Source organism: Ursus maritimus, assembly GCF_017311325.1.
Source record: "Ursus maritimus isolate PB19 chromosome X unlocalized genomic scaffold, ASM1731132v1 scaffold_X1, whole genome shotgun sequence".
NCBI lineage: Eukaryota > Metazoa > Chordata > Mammalia > Carnivora > Ursidae > Ursus > Ursus maritimus.
This window is the reverse complement of record NW_024423319.1, coordinates 37,342,841-37,363,312: the sequence shown is the minus strand read 5'-3', so window position 1 is coordinate 37,363,312 and position 20,472 is coordinate 37,342,841. Positions and strand designations below refer to the sequence as shown.

At 43.7% G+C, this 20,472-nt stretch overlaps 1 protein-coding gene across 1 annotated transcript in view; it reads right to left on the bottom strand.

Moving 5' to 3' along the window:
- Positions 1 to 684: 684 nt before the first annotated feature.
- DCX (doublecortin) overlaps positions 685 to 20,472 on the bottom strand; it is a 73,512-nt gene continuing 53,724 nt past the window's right edge. The window contains exons 3-4 of the mRNA XM_040629024.1: positions 3,070 to 3,172; positions 685 to 1,033 (exon numbers count right to left, since the gene is read on the bottom strand). Coding sequence (XP_040484958.1) covers positions 864 to 1,033; positions 3,070 to 3,172 — 273 coding nt within the window. The 3' untranslated portion in view covers positions 685 to 863. The remainder of the gene's footprint in view (positions 1,034 to 3,069; positions 3,173 to 20,472) is intronic.

Sequence of the window (20,472 nt, the reverse complement as noted above, 5' to 3'; positions counted from 1 at the left end):
GCGATTTCCTTCCCGTGAAGAACTCACACCGTCTGTGCCTGACTCTACTAAGCTTCTAAACTTGAACTTCTGTGGCCTTTCACCTTTCAGATCAGTGTCACTCAAACTGCGGGTGCAAGCCTTTGCACCAGAATTTAAAAGAACACACTGCTGCCTTTATCAAAAAAAAAAAAATCATGCTAGGAAAAAAGAGTCAGCTGAAGTAAATGTTTGCTTAGTGGCATAATTTGCATTTGGCACAAGCTTCTAATCTTGTCACAGACTGATAAATAGTTCATGTGTTGGCAGTGATCCATAGACCACATTTTTTTTTGATCACTCACTATCCACTAATTAAGTCCTGTGTGACAAAGCTCTGTGTTTCTTTTCAGAACTTGGCCTATGTATATATTTTTTCTCATTGTGGGAATGATGCAAATTACCTCGTTTCTCTTTTTGTTCTAAAAAGAGAACTAAAAAGTTCAAAGTCAAAATCGAAGGTCAAGCACATCAACTCTGTTGACACTTCGGGGTGGCAATTTTTTTTTTTTTTTTACATTTCTGTTTTCGATTTTGATTTTCTGTTTCAAGTTTATGCTTGACTTGATTCTTTCCTCGACTATGCTTCTTGCTGGATGACGCTGAAGATGATGACTATTAGAACGAACATGATGATAAGCATTACAGCAAGCACGGTAAAGAGGACAGATTTCTGGTCTGCATCCATCTGAGTAGAATCGGGGGTCGTGGCTGTGTCTCCATGACTCCAAACAAGTTTGCCTGCTCGTCTCTGAACTGGGAGAACTGGTGTCATGGCGACACAGTGGTGTTCATGAGAAACTCATTCCCCCGCATGCAGAGGGTGGGGGCCTCTGTAAATGAAGTCAGCGTGCACAGTTAGGAGAAGAGCACTCACCGTCTTGGTCGTTACCTGAGTCAGCTGGAGACTTGCTCCGGCGCATAGGGCCGGGGCTCTTAGCTGAACTCTTCTGAGGTGTTGGAGATGCCTTTGGGCCAGCTGCGGCCGATGGGTTTCCCTTCATGACTCGGCATTCTGGTAGAAAAGAACAGACAGCTCAGTAAAGCCAGGGGAGAAACGAGCTTTTGGCATATTACCAACTTCTGGAAAATGGAATATCCACCACAGGCCAAAGTACCCAACGGCTCGGGACTCCAAGGTGGTCCTCATTGTTCGGAGGAATGACGGCTCTGAGGGAGGAGGCATGAGAGAAACTTTCAGAAGTCATCTGGGCCAAGCCAGGTGTTTAAATCCCTGGATTATGGAAACAAGGGAAGGAGTTGAAAAACAGGTTGGGTGGGTTATTAAACAGTCAACTCGATCATTTGTGAGCGCCCAGCCACGTCTCAGAATAGCACCTGTTGACATAATTAATTAATTTCCTTGGAGAAGAGATTGACAGCTCAGAGGCTGCAGCCACACAGATGAAACATTCATGAGTAATTTAAAGGAAGAAAAGGGAGTAACCATTTACTGTTCATTACACGCCATGTATTGTAATAGGCATATTAGGGATGTCATGTCATTTTTATAAATGGGCACTACCACCACCACCACCACCATGCGTTTATAGAGCTCTTTTTGATTTTCAAAGCACATTATCATAAATCCCTATGCTGGTTTAATACATAAATGAGCCAGCAGTGACTCTGTGGCTCAGAGCTTATAGAAAGCCCTTGGGTGTGTAGGGGCATCTGCCAAATGTTTCTGCTACTTGCCTCAACCTCAGTCTGCCACGCTTGGGGTACCTTTTCTATGCAGCTCACTCAGCATCCCTACTGTGGTAATTTGGGGGCACTGATTGTGCTAATGCATTAGGAGAATTATCATACTCACTTTGCTGATGAGACGACAAAGAGTGTAAATAAACCTCTTGCTTAGGGCCGCAAAGCAAGAAAATAGCAGAACAAGGACTACAACCAAGTCTTCTAAGTCCCAGTCTAGTGCTTTTTTCCCTGTAGGTTTTCCAACTTTGTGCCATGATGCTCAAAGTGGAACCACATGGCTAGGTAGAGGGCAGTGTCTTCTTTGGACACTTCCTTGTCGCCTCCTACTTAAAGATATATTGAAATATCAATTACCCAGAAAGATTAGGGGATCGTTTCTGGTTAACTGAGTTTTTTTGGAAAAAGAACTCAGTTTTTTTGAAACTGAACTCAAAGTTTATTTTTGTTTGTTTTACTTCTTGTTTTGGTTGATGAACTTTAGTGATCACGGTCCAGAGCTGGAGATGTAGAAGGGTATAGGAAACTGGAGATAGCCTGGGATTTGTTTAGCTATTTCATGGCCATTTGTCTCTTCTCAAAGTGAACACAGCAGAAATGCCACCTCTGTCAGGGTCCTTGTCACTTGAGCGGTTGGTGAAGTCTATATTAATACAGCTTGGATTGTTTTTCTCACATGTTACCGCTCATAATTGGGAAGGATGTTTTGAATGTGTCTTCCCATCAGGATCATATCCTAACCTCGTCACTGTGTGAGCTAATTCACCATTAACTTCCACATGGAACTTGGACTCATGCAAAGGGAGGTGGGCAGATATTTACCTCCTTCCTGAGATTAACAACCTCTGGAATCTTGAGTCACAAAGCAGGGGGAATGGGGCAGCAAGCCAGAAAGCTTGACACTAGCTTAGAAGAGGGGAAAGATTTGACACTAAGAACACAGTGGAAAATCTTTCTAAAATGGAACCATCAACATGAGCCAAGTTGCTGGAGGATGTTGACTAGAAAAAAAGTATACATATAATATCCAAGTTCTGACTCCAAATGTTCCTTCCCATAATCTGATTGCGCCTGTCACCCCACGTGACACAATACGTGGTTCGAGAAATATGGTGACTATTGGGGCAGAGAGTGAGTTTTATTGAGTTTGGAGGCTGGGAATCTGGGACATTCAATCAACCTTTCACTTAGTGACTCATGTATGCAAACATACAGGAGAAAGACTAACAATATTTGCCCTTGAGGGTCCATGCATGGATGTTCTCTGGGCCATATGAACCCATGGAAATCCTAAGGGATAGAAGGAGGGAGAACAATGAAGCAATAAAATCCAGTGGTTGTGCTTACCATTTTCATCCAGAGAAAAGTCATCCTGAGCATAGCGAAATTTTTCAGGACCACAGGCAATAAACACATCATCATCACCAAAGAAATCATGGAGACAGGTTACCTGTGGAGAGAGCAAAGACATTGGATTGGCATGTGATTATCTTGTGACAATAAACTTCATATCATGTTGGCAGGGGGAAAAAGTTTCACATCTGGGCCATCATCGTTAGCCTCCAGGGATCTCCATTTTTTAAACTACCAGGCTCAAGGTCTGTATCACAGCTCCTGGTGAGTAAAGATACAAAGGAATGCCATTGTCTTTCCATGTTTCATATGTGGTAGTCTCATTTCCATTGCATTAAGAATAACTTCAAGACCAGGGCACCTGGATGGCTCAGTCAGTTAAGCATCCGATTCTTGGTTTTGGCTCAGGTCATAATCTCAGGGTCATGAGATCGAGCCCTGAGTTGGGCTCTGCACTGGGTGTGCAGAGCCCTCTCCCTCCATCCTTTCCTGCTCAAGCTCTCTCCATTAAAAGAAGAAGAAGAAGAACTTCAAGACCATGCCCAAAGGGAATGTCCCTGCCTTTGAATAAAAGTTCACAAGCAGATGGCCCTGCAAATGTTACCTTTCCTCAGAGCTTCAAAGACATAGTGCTCCTAGCCCAACTTACACCCAGCTAAAGGTGTAAGCCAAGGCAGATGAGAAAGATCTCCTGCAGCCTACAGTAGATAGACTCTGTGGTTGACCAAGAAGTGGAAGTTCCTCTCTTCATCTTCATAAGTTTTGAAAGAGGGGCACAAATTCCTTACTGATTTGGACCCAGGATTGGACTTTTGCTAAAAATGGACCAAGAACATGGAAGTGGCCCAGAATACCATTCCTCCCCCAAGAACAAGGGGGGAAAACTGTCCTGACCACTTAAAACTTAATCAAGGGGGGAAAACTGTCCTGACCACTTAAAACTTAATCAAGAGCAATGAGTCCCCATAGGCTTGAGGCTCTGCTGGTAAAGCCATGTTCCCAGGATCCTTCCTGCCCTCTAGTGCCCTATGCATTGCTGCTTCTCCACAACAGAGAGATAGTCCCCCAACCTGTTTTCTGCACAAAGAAATGAGGGTCCCTGGGAAAGTATGTTGCTCCCCGCAGTCTCCCCAATTCTCAGCTTCCTAATTACATCTGATAATTAGTCCAGCACACCAGGGAAATCCCAGGAGAAACCATAGAGTCAAAACATTCTTATCCCAATCCTTAGCTTGAAAGTGTTCGAAGCTTCTAATTGTTCTAAGCTACCCATTCAAGCTGCCAGCAATGGCTTTCCAAAGGCACAGAGCTCACAAACTAATAACAGCTTTCTGGGTGCAGAGAGCAATATTTCACATTTGAAAAAATGTTTATATTAATAACATCATCCCCCACTCAGGGTCTATTCAATCCTCACCCACCCAGCCAAGATGATTGCAAGATTTACACAAAGTAAGAGATGCTTAAGGATATCTCCATTGTCTCGGCCTCCCAATCATCCAGGAGATGCCAAGATAAGGGAGGGAGACTTGGAGGACTGCCTGTGTTGCTCCTATTAAGCCTCTTCCCAGCCCTGGGTCCTGACCTCATCAAACAGGCCAACATCCCTCTTCAGCCCACTTGTCCCTCCCATTCATTCCGTGATCACGTAATGACAATTAGAGCTACCACTAATTGAATTCTTATTCTGTGACAGGCACTCTGCTAAGTACTTCCAAATCTTTCATCTCGTTTTACTCTCCCCCCAAATTCTAGAGGTTGATATTATTGTCATCACTGTTTCCCAGATGAGAAAACCGAGGCCCAGAGACAATAAGCAAATTATTCAGGTGAAAAGAAGTGAGGCCGAACAAAAGATCTATCCAACTCCAAAGCCTGTGCTTTGGGCCACTCAGTAATACAAAGCACTCGTGCCTAGTTCAGGCACTGGGGAAATGGAGATGTGTAAGACTCAGTTCATGGAGCTCACAATCTGATGGACTGAGATACTCAACGTAGTGTCGTGAATGCTAGGATGTAGCATCTCAGTGTCGTGTCATGAATGCTAGGATGGGAGTATCTGTAGGTGCCATGGGAGCTTCTTACGACCACATCCAAATGACACAGTCACTGGCTGGCATTGTTAGTTCAATCAGCATCCTCCATATTGTCCTGGTGGCAAATCCAATGACAGAGGCTCCATGGCTCTGCACTCTGCTGCGGACTCCAACTGATACCTTGGACCTTGGCGCCACAAAATCTGGAGCCCCTAGCTCTGATACATGGTGTGTCTCTGAATTGTTTACCCCCTGATGCCTCCTTGGCCCTGAAGATCTCTGCCAAGTCCCCACATTCAAGCTTGGCCCTGGCCCTGACTTTAGTTTTGGTCACGACGGGTTTAGGGAAGCCTCATTCTTGGGTGTCCCTGTGGGAGTGGCCTCTAGGACGTAGCACTCTGAATACAGACCTGCCTGTATTCTTATGAGTATTCCCCTCGTCCTTCCCAGGTTTCCTGAATGTAACAATGAAGTTTATCCCTCTCTCTCTCTATCTCCCCATGGTTCCTGGTAGAGTGCTTATCACAGAGTGAGAATTTAGCGAGGGCTGTTTTTGCCTCAACCAAATGTAAAGAAAATAAGAAGGAGGCTTTGTAAGGATATACAAAGGCAGAAAAGTAGGAACAAAAAAGAAATTAATCTTGGCAGACAACAGGAACTAGCATTGAAAGGATTTGGAAGGTAACACAAATACACAAATTTAAGAATAAGAAAGGAATAATGATTATGCATTCAGAAGTTCTTCTTTGCATAAATATGCTAATTAGGTGAAAATTTAGATGAAATGAATGATTTTAAATGAAAATGTAAATAATGAGATTAGCTCAAAACGAACTAGAAAATCTCGACCAACTACTAGCCATGAAAAGAGTTTAGCAAACACTTCAAACATCAACCCTGCCCCCAAAAGGCACTGGAACACTCATTTTGGAGGTGCTTGTGGAAATTGCTTCCCAAGAAGAAAAACCAAAAGCTCAAAAGCAGTCATTGCAGTGACACACCATGATATCCTGTTGTAAGACAACAAGCCCTCACAGATTGCTCTGGGGGTTGCTGTTACAATGACCCACCCTCCTCCAACCCCAAGCCTTTTTGCCCCCACCCAGGCTTTGGGAAAAGCCTTTGGATAACCCCTCCTTTGGGGAGCTTCTAAGAAAGGCAAAGCCCCCTATGCTTCTGACAAACTCACAATGGTGTGGCTGGCTTCGAAAACATTCATTTTGCAATCCAGCTGTTCAGCATCAGGTTTCTTGTGTGATCCCTCCCTACATTTTACTGGCTCCCAAATGTAGACAAGTTCACATTGTGCATGTGAATACCCAGCTTTCCCAAAGGTCTTGGATACTGAGACACAACAGCTCTCCCTGCCTTTGTTACAAAGATGGGGAAATAGAAGGGTCTCCATCTTAAATATGAGGAACCCAAAGCACAGAGAGTCAAAGTGGCCCAAGGATACACATACGGCTCATGACAGAATTGAGACTAGCACTCAGGTGTCCTGAGTCAGTTCAGGACAAAGCAATTGTCTGAGAGAACATGCTTTCCCTAAAGCCCTGGTGTCAAAGGCTTGCATAGAGCCTAAAACGGGAGACTCCCCTTTGTCCTAATCAATGCCTGATATTCATTAGAACATTTTACTAGATTGAAAAAAGAAAGCATCTGTATGGATCGTATTTTGAATCTACGGATGAGAAGATTCTTTTTTTTCAATTTTATTTATTTGTCAGTGAGAGATAGAAAGAAAGAGAGAATGGCAGGCAGAGGGAGAATCAGGCTCCCCAATGAGCAAGGAGCCTAATATGGAACTCGATCCCAGGACCCCAGGATCATGACCTGAGCCGAAGGAAGACGCTCAACTGACTGAGCCACCCAGGTGTTCCTGGATAAGAAGATTCCTATTCATTACTGTAACTGACAACCGAGTATGTGGTAGAGAAGGAGGACAAGGAGAAGGAGGGGAGGAGAGAAAAAGAAGAAAGGAGAAGAAAAGAAGGAGGAGAAGGAGAAGAATGGAGTGTCAGAATAATTTCCAAATGAAACTCACACTCACAGCTGGTTTGTAAAATTCCATGAAGGTAACGCACAGAAAGTCTACCTTAGCTTACATGGCAAACGCGTAATTTTGCAACTGAGTTTTCTGAGATAAAATTTCTGTCATGAGGTGGCAACAGATGCGGTAAATCTAGTAATCATTATGATACCACTCAGAGCATCCTCAGAGACCAAGGGTATCACTGACATCAGCTTTTGCCTGAGTCACACCTGGGTCTTTAAGTCAGGGACAAGAACACAAAAGCATGATGCCTGCCTTTGTAATTAATCAACTGCCAGCACAAAAGCAATAAAATCAACTCATCTTAACATTGAACTATTAACTAGGCGTTCTTCCTTAAAAAAAAAAAAAAACAAACCAGCAGGTGTATTAGCTGCGAATGACAAGTTATCTCCGTGGCTTGATATAAGCTTGATTAGACTCTCCACATCTCCAGATGCTGGCAGGTAGTTCTTAAAGATTTATTTATTTATTTTGAGGTTGGGGGCACAGAGGGAGAGAGAGAGAGAGAGAATCTCAAGCAGACTCCACACTGAGTGCGGAGCCCGATATGGGCTCAACCCCACGACCCTGAGATCACCACCTGAGCCGAAACCAAGAGTTGGATGCTATCACTGACTGAACCACCCAGGTGCCCTTGGCAGTCAGCCCTCACAGAGTAGATCCTACATTTCATGATCTAAGTATTCAGCAAGAAATGCTGGGGAAGTAAGGTCTTGTATATGTATGAGACTCACTTTCAACATGCCAAATATTTTCATTGAGGGTTCAATTCCACTAATATTCATTCATGAAGCTCTTCCTATGGCAAAGGAACTCTGTGAGAGATACATACATGTACAATAAAAGGTCCCTGCTTTCCGAGTCACCAGCATAATAAGCAAGTCAGTACCACACAAATAATTAGAATACGAGATGTGCTGTTGTTAGCGCTACTACAGAGACACGAAGAGCAAGGGGAGCACAGAGGACAAAGAGAACAATTCTAATCATGAGAAGCGGGAGAGAAGGTAACAGAGGAGAAGATGCCAAAGAATCTGAGTCTTGAGGGATGTGTGGGATGCAGGTTGATGGAGATGGCAGTAAAGGATATTCCGGGTACCTGCACCAAGGCAGGAACGGGTCTTTTCTCAATAGCCCTAGAAAAAAAGACCTGCATCTCATCGACTACGGTCCCAGATTCTAACTCTCCAAAGCACAAGTGCTTGGATCCATCTACCAGCCTTGCAAACAAAACATACAGTTGCCTACTGGTGCGAGGCAGGGTGAAGAGAAGGGCAGGGAGCGGAGCGTCTATGGGAAGAGGTGCGGCCAGGGCGGTAAAGAAGAGGGAATCTTGCGGGGAGGAAGACAAATCACACTGATTTCCCAGTCTTGCCAACAGTGTGCCCAGCGCATGGAGAGTGGCTGGCAAGCTTTGCAAGATGAGTAAATGAAAGATTCAGTAAACATTACGGATGCAGCTTTTTCTAAATACTGCTGCCATCCTTATTCTGGAACGTTTCCTGCCTGCAGCCCTGGTAGGGCTCCAGAGGTTGGCACAATGGTTGGCTTGGTAAGCTGAGACAACGTTTCTGAGACCACCCTGGCTTTCTTATCAGCGTTGTTTTCCTGTGGTTATCTTGAAGTCTTACTTGTGGTTTCTCATGACAACATTTTTGCCTGGGTAAACAGCTCCTTGGTTCTGCAGGACCTCTATTGGCACAAGTTTGTTTATTCAATGTCTTGAATGTCCCTAAAATCTCTGGTGATAAAATAACAATGCTACTTGCATTTGTAAAATATTTTTACTGTTTTTAAAGTACCTCTACATTTATAGTATCTTATGTTCTCTTCCACACCTCCAGTTCTCCCCTTGACCCAACCCAACCAGGCTTCCATTCCCCTCACTCCACAAGGCTGCTCCTGTCAAGGTCAACAATGACTTCCATGTTATCAAATCCCGTGGTCATGTCTCTGGATTCATCTTACTCAACCTCCTAGCAACACTGGGTGTAAGTTGAGCAAGTCCTCGTCCTTAAATACTTGCCCCTCTTCGCTTCCAGGATCCCACAGCCTTCTGGGTTTTCTCCCACTTCAACCTCCTTTACTAGATTCTCTTTTTCTTCCAGACAGCTCCATTTTTGAAAACCCTAGTGCTCAGTCCTCAGACCTCCTCTCTTCTCCCCTATTTACTAGGCGATCATGGCTAGCCCCCAAGTCTTTACATATTATCTGTATACCGATGACTCCCACATTAATATCTCTAGGCCCTTCTTATCACTGAACTCTAGACTCATATTCAACTGCTTGCTTGATAGCTTCACTTAACCAAGATGGAGGAATGGGCACCCCAAATTTAAATCTGTCCAAGATTAAACTCTTATTTCTCCCCCTCGTCTGAATGGTACCACAATTCTTCCAGTTGCCCAAACCAGAAACTTAGAAGTCATTTATTACTAGCAGTCACATTTCCCCCTCCCTGTTGTCACTGGCCTAGTCCAAGATCTAGTACAGTAGCCTCATAACCAGGGTTTTGGCAGCACACACCCACCACCCTCTACACATACACTCCTATGGCTCTCCATACTGTGACCATAGCAGTACTCTACAACGCTAATCGGGCATATCACTTCTCTGTTTAAAATCCTTCAGCCGGCCCATCATAGAGAGAACAAACTCCAAACTTTGGACCTTAGCTCTACTTTTATACCTTTATACCTATACTTTTATATCTATCTTTTATACCACCCATGCTAGCTGGGTCCAGTCAGACTGCCTGCTTTCTGCCGCTCAAACACACCAAGACCTTTCCTGCTTCTGGGCCTTCGCCCTGGAAGCTCCCTCCACCTGGATCTAAAGAATCTGAGTCAGATCTAAAGAATCATGTATTTAAGTCCGTGCAACCCTCAGCTTACATGCTGTTGTTGCTTAGACTCTTAGTTATTTTATTTCACCCCACGAACTAGTCATTATTGTTTTAATTACTTTATACAGTTAATATTATTCAGATCTACCTACATATTTACCAGTTTATTTACTCACCCTTCCTTGTTACATCTTAGATCTTTCTCCGCGGGGTCATGTTGAAATGAGGCACATATTAGGCCTTCCTACTCTATCTTTTGTGCCTCAACCTCACCTTTATATTTTCTACCTTCTTATCTCTCAGTGCTCCATTCTGGAAAAAAAAAAATCTTCAGATCTGCCAGTTCACTCTTTCTCTCTTCAGATGTATTTAATTTGCTGTTTGGCCCATTCACTAAATTCTATTTCATTTTCCCCCCAAATTTGCCTGGTCATAGCTGATAATCTCTTTTTCTTATTCCATTTTGATTACATGTTTTGTTTCTTGAAACAATCCAGCTGGAGTGGTTTTGTGTCCCGTATCTAATTAATTCTAGTATCTGAAGTCCTTGGGAATCCAAATCTGTTGTTTGTGCTAACTCTCCCTTGTGGTAGCTTGTTTTCTTTTATGTTTGATAGATATATATATATATATATTTTTATGTGAGCTCCTATTTCGTTGAACTAAGTCTTGGGGAATCCTGAGGGGTCTAGGCTGGGGAGGCTTTCTTCCAAAAAAGATGTGAATTTGCTTCTGTCAGGTGCCAAAGAGGCACTAACAACATGGGGCCACCTTTTCTCAGCGGTGTTTTTCCTTGTGACATGAGGACCATAGATTTGAACTCCAGACCTATGTTAGAACAGCTTTGCATTGCAAACTCTCAAGGGAAGGCTCTTCCACTCTGCAGCATTCACACCCAAAGACACAGCTCCTAAATTAGTCACTCTCATAATCCATTTCCATAAAATCTCCTCAGGAAGCTGATGATACCGATCCACAAAATGAAACAATTCCTTCACACTGTACTCCCTGGTTCCGGTAGTTTCTTGGTTTGGCCCTTCCCCCACGTTGACTACCTTCTTGGTGACCAGAGGTCTTAAAGGGGCTTTCTGTCGTCCCTGCACAATTTTTACCTTGCGGGGGTGGGAGCAGCTTTGAGGCGAGTAGCCCAAGTTCAGACTCTCTGAAATCTGCATTTGGCTTAGCATCAAGGTCTGACACAGTCTTGTCTTTTACTTTCAGTTTATCTATTATAGATAACGATAGCCAAGGGAATGAATATTTTGCCTTTCTCTTATTAGCTTGCACTTCCTTAGAGATGCATAGGGCAAGGTACGGGGAAAGGACACAGAGCTGCCAAGCCTTCTGAATGTGCGGCTCTTCCTGCATCTGCATGCGTTCACCAACCCAGAAGCTCTCCCAACACTCTCTTTTTTGGTTTTTTGTGGAGGCATCTTACATAGGCATGGTTGATTATATCATACATTGGCTATGGGTGATCCCATTCAATATTCAGCCCCTCTCCCCTCTCCAGAGGTCTGGGGGTGGGACCAAAAGTTCCACTACTAATCAACTGGTTGATTCTCTCCTTAACCAGCCCACATCCTTAGGCGCCCCCCTCCCAGTCCCCTCATTAACATAACAAAAGACACTTTTGTCACTCATCCCTTAGGATATTCCAAGGTAAGTTTTAGGAGCTCTTTGAAAGAAATAGGACAAAGACCAAATATATATATTTCTTATAAACAACATTATCACAGCATAAGACCCAGGACTTCCACTTCTAGGTATATACAAAAAAGAACTGAAAACAGTGACTCAAATAGATCCTTGTATGCTGTGTCCATTAGAGCATTATTTGCAATAGCCCAAAGGTAGAAACAATCCAAGTGTCCATCAAGGGAGGGATGGGTAAACAAAATACATTCGAAGGAATCACACTATACTCATACAATCCAACCACAAAAGGAATGTGGCTCTGACACATGCAGCCTGGACCTTGCAAACATTATGCCAAATCAAATAAACCAGACACAAAAGGACAAACACTGTATGATTCTACTCACATGAAATAGCTAGAATAGACAAAGTCATTGAGACACAAAGTAGATTAGCGGTTCCCAGAGGCTAGAGGAAAGGGGGATTGGGCAGTTATTACTTCATAATTACATAATTTCTGTCTAGGGTGACAAAAAAAGTTCTTGAACTAGATAGTTGTGATTGTTGAACAACACTGTGAGTGTTAAGTCATGCCACTGAATTGCACACATAAAATGGTTAAATTGACGAATCTCTGTAATATATATTTTTAACCACAATTAAAACCCTTAAGTAATGTAATATACCAAAAATCATTGAATTATACACTTTAAAAGGGTGAATTGTATAGTATGTGAATTATATATCAACAGAGCAGTTGATAGTTGTAGTTCGTTATAATTTATCTAGGATTTAGTTGTATTGTAACAGGGAGGCTTTTTAGAATACTTGGTCAGCCCTATTGCTGAGGCAGAAGTCAACCTTCCTCTATTCAGAGAGGGCGTCCTTATCTCCTGATCTAAACTAGAACCACCACCACCAAGACCACCACCACCATGGCAACTCCAAACCAACAGAGCCCACATCTGTCTTGTTCACCACGGCATCTCCACTAAATTCAAGTGTAAAAAGTCAAACATTTAAAAAATATCATCATCAATAATAGCAAGAGTCGAAGGATCCTAATAATCAAATTTTAGTTTCCTAATTAAAGATATTACAGTATGACAAGGTTATTCTAGACCGCTAGTGATCACTGTCCTCTACGCCACATACTAGGCAAAGTCGTAAGAGATGAAGATTGACTTGTTTACTAAGTTCTGGGATCTATTCGCTTTCCAGTTACTTGTATAAAACAACGCAGCATCAAGCTGCTCCCCCACTAAAGACCGTTTCTTAAGCACCGTAGTTGCCTTATGGGGCTTGTCCTATCTCACTTCCGTCCATCAGAGCATCCACTTCTTGAAGGCACTGACCATGTCTCTGATTTCCTTTGTCTTGCCTCAAGGGGCTTAGCTTTAGTGTGTGACCCATCCCGAGGGCCTTGGGAGACAGGGTTGACTGGCTGCTTGAGGTGGGAGAGATGGATGTTCTATTCCCACTATCTTGTGCCACCCTCTGGGAATTCTATGCCCCTCTGCAAGCTGGTCTACCTATTTCTATAGCAAGTCATAGTGAAGCTAACTCCCTCTGTTTCTCCAGCACTAGACCTGCCTGGGCTTTTCTTTTTCCTTGCCTGGTGAAGAGTGACTGGTCCTTAGAAGCTCTTCTCATAGGTCTCTGGGATGTAAAGTAGCATGCGAAACTTCAGGAATAGATCAAGTTTCTGTCAACAGATTTCTCACAGCCAATGGTGACTCTCCCTTCACCTTCATTCTGGAATTTCCCCCACAAAACTGAAGTCCAGATCTCAGCTAGGCTATCAGCCCTCCAGATTATTCTTTCTACCTTTAAAACAATTTATCTCTGAATGGCCAAAGGTGACGATGACCTTTTGTTGCTTTGCATTTGTCAAGTGATCTCACCTCCATTACCTCATTTGGTTCATTAGCCCCATTTTTTTTTAAATGAACGAAGCATGAAAGCCTATCAAGGTTAAGTGACTTGTGCAAGACCGCAGTGCTAGTTAGTTACAGAGCTGATACTAGGACTCAAGACTTCTTTTACTCTGACACACCAGATACCTAAGTTACACAGCAAAGGCCCTTATTTCCTAGGTGGGGAGACCTGGGTAAGGAAATCCAGTAGGGCACTCTGGGTAATATGAAAACATCTGTGCCCTGGGAAAGAAGACCATAGAAGGGGAGATGGGAAGGAGCAAGACTTTCTACCCTATTTTACCAGAAGCTGGTTGTGATTTAATAACCTGAGCTAACCAGTGCCAGCTCCCCTGGAAGCCTGGCAACCCCTCAATGCTCAAGGGTGTTTTTTCCTTAGCTTTTCTTTGCCATTTTCCAAGAGTCTCTGTGTCAGCTCCCACTGGGGCCTCACAGGGATGAGAACAGCTGCAGAGGCGCTGGAGTTGGGCCGCTGAGTCCATGCCCAGGACCGACACCTGCCCTTCCACAGGGCCCTGGGGACAAGTTGGCTCAGAGAAACAGGGACGAGACAGAACTCCATTCATCAGAGAGAACTGGGGTGGAAAAACCCTGCTTGATCCCTTGGCACCACTAAGCTCTAAGGTTGGCCCTGAGCCCCACACAACTCTAGATTCTGTTCAGCAGGGTCAATTAAAATAAGAGAGTGTACTTGTAAGGCCCATTGCAGTTATCAGTTGCATTTAACGAGTTATCTGGTGTCTGCTGTGCACAAAGTATGGTGGGAATATGGCTTTGGAATTCAGCAGAGGAAGGAAAGGTTTGTTTCAAAAAGGAAGTTAATGTCTTCCTAGATTTTGGGTTAAATCCTGCCTTCGGCTCACTGTGGAATCATATAAGTTGCTTTGTCTTTGGGTCTCAGTTTCCCCTGCTAGAGGCGAGAGTGCTGGTCTGGAGCCTTTTGAGGTCCATGTCTTTTTTGTGTCACAAGCCCTTTTGAGAATTTGATGAAAGCTATCAATCTTCTTCTCAGAAAAATGCATATGTGTAGGTAGATAGCTAATTTTTCTTATCGTTTCAGGGCTTAAATATTTCCCTGAAGTCCATCTATACGTAAGAACCTCTGGACTAGTTGATTTCCAAGGTCTCTTCTAGCTCTGACAGTCTCTGAAACATTCCAAGTTGGACACAGTTAATGAGCAGAGACACCAGGGCCAGAATGCTGGCAGCTGCGGTGGAATCCCAGAGGCTTAACTGTACCCCCTTCCCAGGCTTCCTGAGACTCCAGTCCAAGGGAAGCAAAAGGATGTAAGCTCATTCTCTGCAAACTGAGTCCAAGGGAAGCAAAGGGGTGCAAACTGATTTACAGCAAACCAGAGACTGGAGTGTGCATCAGATGGTTGCCTCCCAGGATGCTGGAATTTAGCAAGGATATGACCTTTGTGGGAGAGAGTAGGCACGAGAGTCATGGCCTCTAAATGTGCCTCAATGGTTCGCTGGGGAAAGGACAAAGACCATGGACTATCCAATTGGTAAGGAACATACAGCTCAGTTGCAGATGTTCTGAGCTGGTGACTTAGGAGCTGATTCTCAACATGGCTGCACAGAATGTTAATGGCCATAAACCGATTGCATTCCTTACATAACGTCCCTCCTTTATAACACTAGATTTTAGTACTAAAAACAGATCAGGGGCGAAGAAAAGAAAGAGATTTGGTTGGGTGTACCAGTTGGGATCCCAGTAAGAAACCCACGACACACTCCGAGTGGATAAACTGAATAGTTTAACAAAGGGGCTTGTTTACAAAAGTATGGGAAGGGTACAAAGAAGCCACAGGGGATACTGCAGTGTCCCAGGTGGGGTCCATTATCATCCTTATTCCTGAAAGAGAGAGGGAAGGCGGCAGTTACCAGAACCCAGAGGAAGGAGAGAGCATGAAAATGATATGAAAAGAGCTCCCTGACTGGAGCTGTGACTTTCAGTCAAAAGACGCCCAGCAACTTTTCAGGCAAGGGGCCAGGAAATAAACAGCCTAACCTTACTTTTCTCCTCTCTGCCAGGGTTCCCCATGGGCTAAACACAACCGGAATCCAGAAGACGAGGGAGCCTGTGGACATGGGTCAGCCTCCCGGGGCATGGAGCAGGGTGGCATAGGGAAGAAAGTAGAGAGTAAATCTGAAGAGGAAGTCCTGGCAAGTAGGTCTGTCACTGCAGGCAAGAGAAAGGAACTATTATCATGGCCTTGAACGTGACATCCACCCAGCGGGTGCTGTGACATCTGGGCAAGAATAACTGAAGAGGTGTGAACTGCAATTAAGCAACAATGATACCATTTTGCATGTGTGAAAGCCTTTACGTGTTTCATGCTGCTTTCACCTCATTGTCTCATCTGAGCCATAGAGTTACCACGTAGGCAAATGGGTGGTTCTAAGACTACACACGAGGAACCTGAGGTTCAGCCAAGGTAAGGTAATTTGCAAGCTCGAATGTCAACAAAGAGGAAGACAGAGACTAGAATAGAACATGGGTTTGGACTCCTAGTCTCGGGCCATTTGCACTATACCTTATGGTCTTTTCTGGGTCATGTCTCAGTCCACAGTGCCGCTCTGACAAGCCTTTATAGAACTCCTACTACTGACAAATGCGAAAATCCACCACAAAGGCAGCAATCGGGAGCAAAACTGCATGGACTGCTTCTTCACATTTTGAAGAAAGGGTCAGTACAATGCGGTGATGAGAAAACAGGCTGAGTTGGAAGATAAATAAGTGGGTACAATGTTCCTTGCCACTATTTTCCAGAGCAGAGAGTCCTAGACCCAGTTCTTCCCCCACCCTCTCTCTTTCTTCATTTCTGGCCGCTGGGTGTCCTACCTCATCAGCTGCAGACTTCTGCTGCAGAGGATATCATAGCATGAAAGTAGGAAAGAAATGGAAATGAAGAAGTAAAAGCTCAAGGCAAATCATAAGGAAACAGAAACTTACCATGTCTTTTTGAACTCCGTTGCAAAAAATTAAAAAAAACGTGTTTTCACACGTGTCCTAATTTGCATGTAAATCAAGAAGGAAAACCAGGAGTTGGTCTACCCTTGAGTTTGCAATTAAGTAAGACTGGAGGAAAATTCTGAGGGTTCAGTGTTCTTAGGAACTGCATAGTGCCTAATGGAAGAGATGAGTCAGGCACTAGATGTGAAAGGACGTTTGGGAAGGATGGAATTGCAGATGCCTCTGCCTGCAACCTTAAATTCCTTGTTCTAAAGATAATTAGAAGCCAGTGAATCCTAGAAAGTTCAAAGCCAATGAGCTTTCATGATTCATAGATTCTAGAGCAGTTCTCAGCCCAGGGCCATTTTGCCTCCCTCTAACTCCCCCAAAGACGTTGGGCAATATTTGGAGACATTTTGGGTTGTCACAACCTGGGGGTGGGGTTACTACCGACATCTGGTGGGTAGAGGCCAGGGATGCTGCTAAATGTCCTACCATGCATAGAACAGAGCCACACAACAAAGAACTAAAGAATGATCTGGACCAAAACATCAATGGTACCAGGCTGGAGAAACCCTGCTCTAGGGCATCTCTCAACTGTTAAGATGTTACTTTTGCTATGACCACAACACTCTCCACTCCCCAGCTGTAAAGATGGCCTCCTTGCTTCCACCCGTGGATGGCAGGCTGGCAACTCTCTAGAGCCAGCCCAATTTCAGCAGGCTATTGGGCTAAGGCAGAATTCGTCTCATTTCCCAGGGAGGTTTGTTGTTACTATTGTTCATCGCTATTGAGTTTTTGACCCTTGGCCTTACTTTAACCCCACTAAGAAGCTTATTTCCTAGTTCTTAACTGCTTGTCTGGTTAATGACTCACAGCCTGCCTAGACCTCTGGTTTTTGCAAAGCCCTTGGCTCTTCTAGTCCTGGCATCTTTCCCAGGCTCTGAGGTCCAACTTCATCCATGGTTTCAGTACAACACTGCTTTACTCATTCCATTCTGGGACACCAAATAGGGTTTGGGCTGGTAATTACCCTAGACCTGTTGCCTCTTGAATCTGTGTGAGAAAGTTGCCAGCCCTAAGAAGGAAAAGACTCAATGAAATATCAATAGTACAAGAGGTACTCCTTCCGTGACTGTCAAAGAAAGCTGTAAGAGAAAGACCGAGAAGACGCTCTCTGATGCAGCACATTTCAAAAGACTTCTATGTCAGCTGGTTTAAGGAGAGACAGAAAGATGTCCTGCACAATGTTGTCTTAAATCTCGCCAAGCATGTACTTCATGTTTGAAGAAGAAAAAAAAAAACACACACACCAAGGATAAATTGAGACCCCGTGGTTGAGATAATGTCTGGTTTGGCCCTTTCTCAAGTGTCAGCCTCATACGCCTAGGAAGGAATACAAAAAAGAATTTGAAACAACAGAAAGTATGAGGATTATAACCATGACGGCAAGTAGGAGTAACTACTGTCTTCCTAACAAACTTTTATTTCTGAATTTTGAGACTCAGGGTGATATTTGTGCAAAGGGACTGGCTCCTAGTCCTGGTTCAGTCACACGGCTATGTGATCATGGGCAAGTCACTCCAACACTTTATTCCTCATCTAAAAAAGTGGAACTGGTATGACTATGACTGTAGTTTTTCTTTCAATTTGGAACAAAAAGATAGTGTGTATGAAAGTGCCATGAAAAGCATTCATGCTCTATGAATGCAAATTATTATAATTATTTTGCAAAAGATGCGTGACCTAAGGGGAAATGAAAGTGGATGAGGTGGGACCAAGCCAAGCTGGTAAAGTAAATCAGGTTTTGACAAAGGAGAGACAGAGACAAAGAGGTAGTGACACACAGGGGCAGGGGAGTGACAGACAGACAGAGGCAGAGAGAGACGGAGAATCTTATGTGAACTATCTTCATCCTGCTTCACAGCACCCAAGCTAGAAGGGAAATCCACTGTCTTTCTCTGCCCACACAGAGCATTTCACTTCCACATCCTGGGCATAGCTGTACCTATCTCCTTTTATAAAAGCTGTGCAACAAAGGACTCCCTAACATGACTTGGTAATGCATTCCAGGATCGATTTTTAGTCAAAAAGTTCTTTTCAATTCAATCGCTTGTTCAATAAGATTCACTGAATGCTTATGAGAATTTAGCCACCATGGTAACCGTTAGGTAACAAAGAATAAGATACAGCTTTTGTCCTCGAGGAGCTGTCAGTCTCGTGGAAAATCCTTGGTTGAGTTCCTTCTGTCACAATTTAATTCTCTTCTTGCCTCTGACCTACATTTAATGGTCTGAAAAATTGACTTTGGGACCCTGTTTATACAATCAGCTAAATTGCCTCACAGTTCCAAGTTTTAACTCATAGCAATTGTTTTTTGAGCCTGTTAAGATTGAAAACTTACACAATTAAATTAGTTTCCCTTAAGAATGGGGGAAATAATCCAAGTCCAATATATTGGCAACCTATCCAACTGGTTGCTGGGAAAGGATGAGTTGGTTGCACATTTCTGAAAACGAATTTCTAGATGCTAGAGTATTCATAGCTTAATCTGCATCCTGCCAGGGTTGTAGGTAATGCCTAGAGAGGACTATAACTGAACCCTCAGGAATAAAGCCCTAATAGTAGACATCTCCTATCCCTAAACATTTGGTAAAGGATATCTGAGAGCCTTTGACGGGCCCTTCAAATCACTCTCTTCATGTAAACCATCTTTAACGTTCCATTTCCACTTTCTTTTAGTTCATCTTTCCATTATGCCAAGCACCAAGTGCCAAATTGGTTCAAACACAGCTAAAAGTCAAATACACAAAGAAATTAGGATGATTCCTGTGAGAAAGAGAGCTTCTGTGACAACCCTCAAGGAGGCCGGGAGACAAAATGCTTCTCTGAAGACACCCAGGAGGAACAGCTAGTGAAAGTTCTGTATTCTCCCCCTCCTCACAAAAAGCTCTTTCTTTTTTTCCCTCTTCAAATCCATTCCACCTCCCACACAGAGAGGCAGGACTAGTGGCAAGTTTAAAAAGGAATGCAAATTGAGGGATGTGTACAGGAAGACAGAAATAGACTGTATAAAATGGCAGCCAGTGTGATCGCCTGGAAGGAGCTCAACTCAAACCTTTCCACTGAGAGCAAAGCAGCCCCTGTTTACATTTGTCCCTTGCATGGGCTACTGGGATCACGAGTCAGGCTTTCAATGGTTTACAGCAACAGGACAACCCCTTGGAGGGCTGGGGGCCTACTTCTCACTCTCCCTCTTACCCAGATAAGTGGTAAGATCCACATCGAGGGGACAAGAACCTTAGCTGGACGGAACCTGCATGGTGACACTTCCCCGTCCCAACGAAAACCAGGCTTGTTGCAGCCTCTACAAAGTAAGCTCTAAGTGGAGTGTGGGAGACAAGCTATGGTCACTTGAATCTCATTTTCTCCACATTTACAGTAGATCAAGGGTCATTTAATAGATGGTTGGAACAGAGCGTTTGGATGAATTTCATTTCCCGGTCACTGAAGGTTAGCCTTTTCAAAAATTCACTTATACTTTGGTTCCAAATTTTGTTCAAGCAAAGGTTTGGAAAAAAAAACCAACTGAACATCAGACCCTGGCTATTTGTTATTCCCCTATCAAGGTGGAAAAATTGTTTTAATTATTGCAACATCTTTAGGATCGTGCCTTTGCACCCTCCCAGGCTGGCGCAGGACTGGGCATCTAGTAGGTTCACAGAACACTTCCTTTTTTAGCATTCCAACAAATCGCCATTTTGCTGTATTCGTGTGTGTGTCTCCATAGCTGATCTCTCTTTTTCACATACGTACAGCTTCAAGTACATCTGTTATTAACCTAATATCTTCAATTTCTTGAAATTGCTTCCTGTTTTGCTTATTATCTCTGTCATTAACAGTTACTGACCTAGGCCCTCATC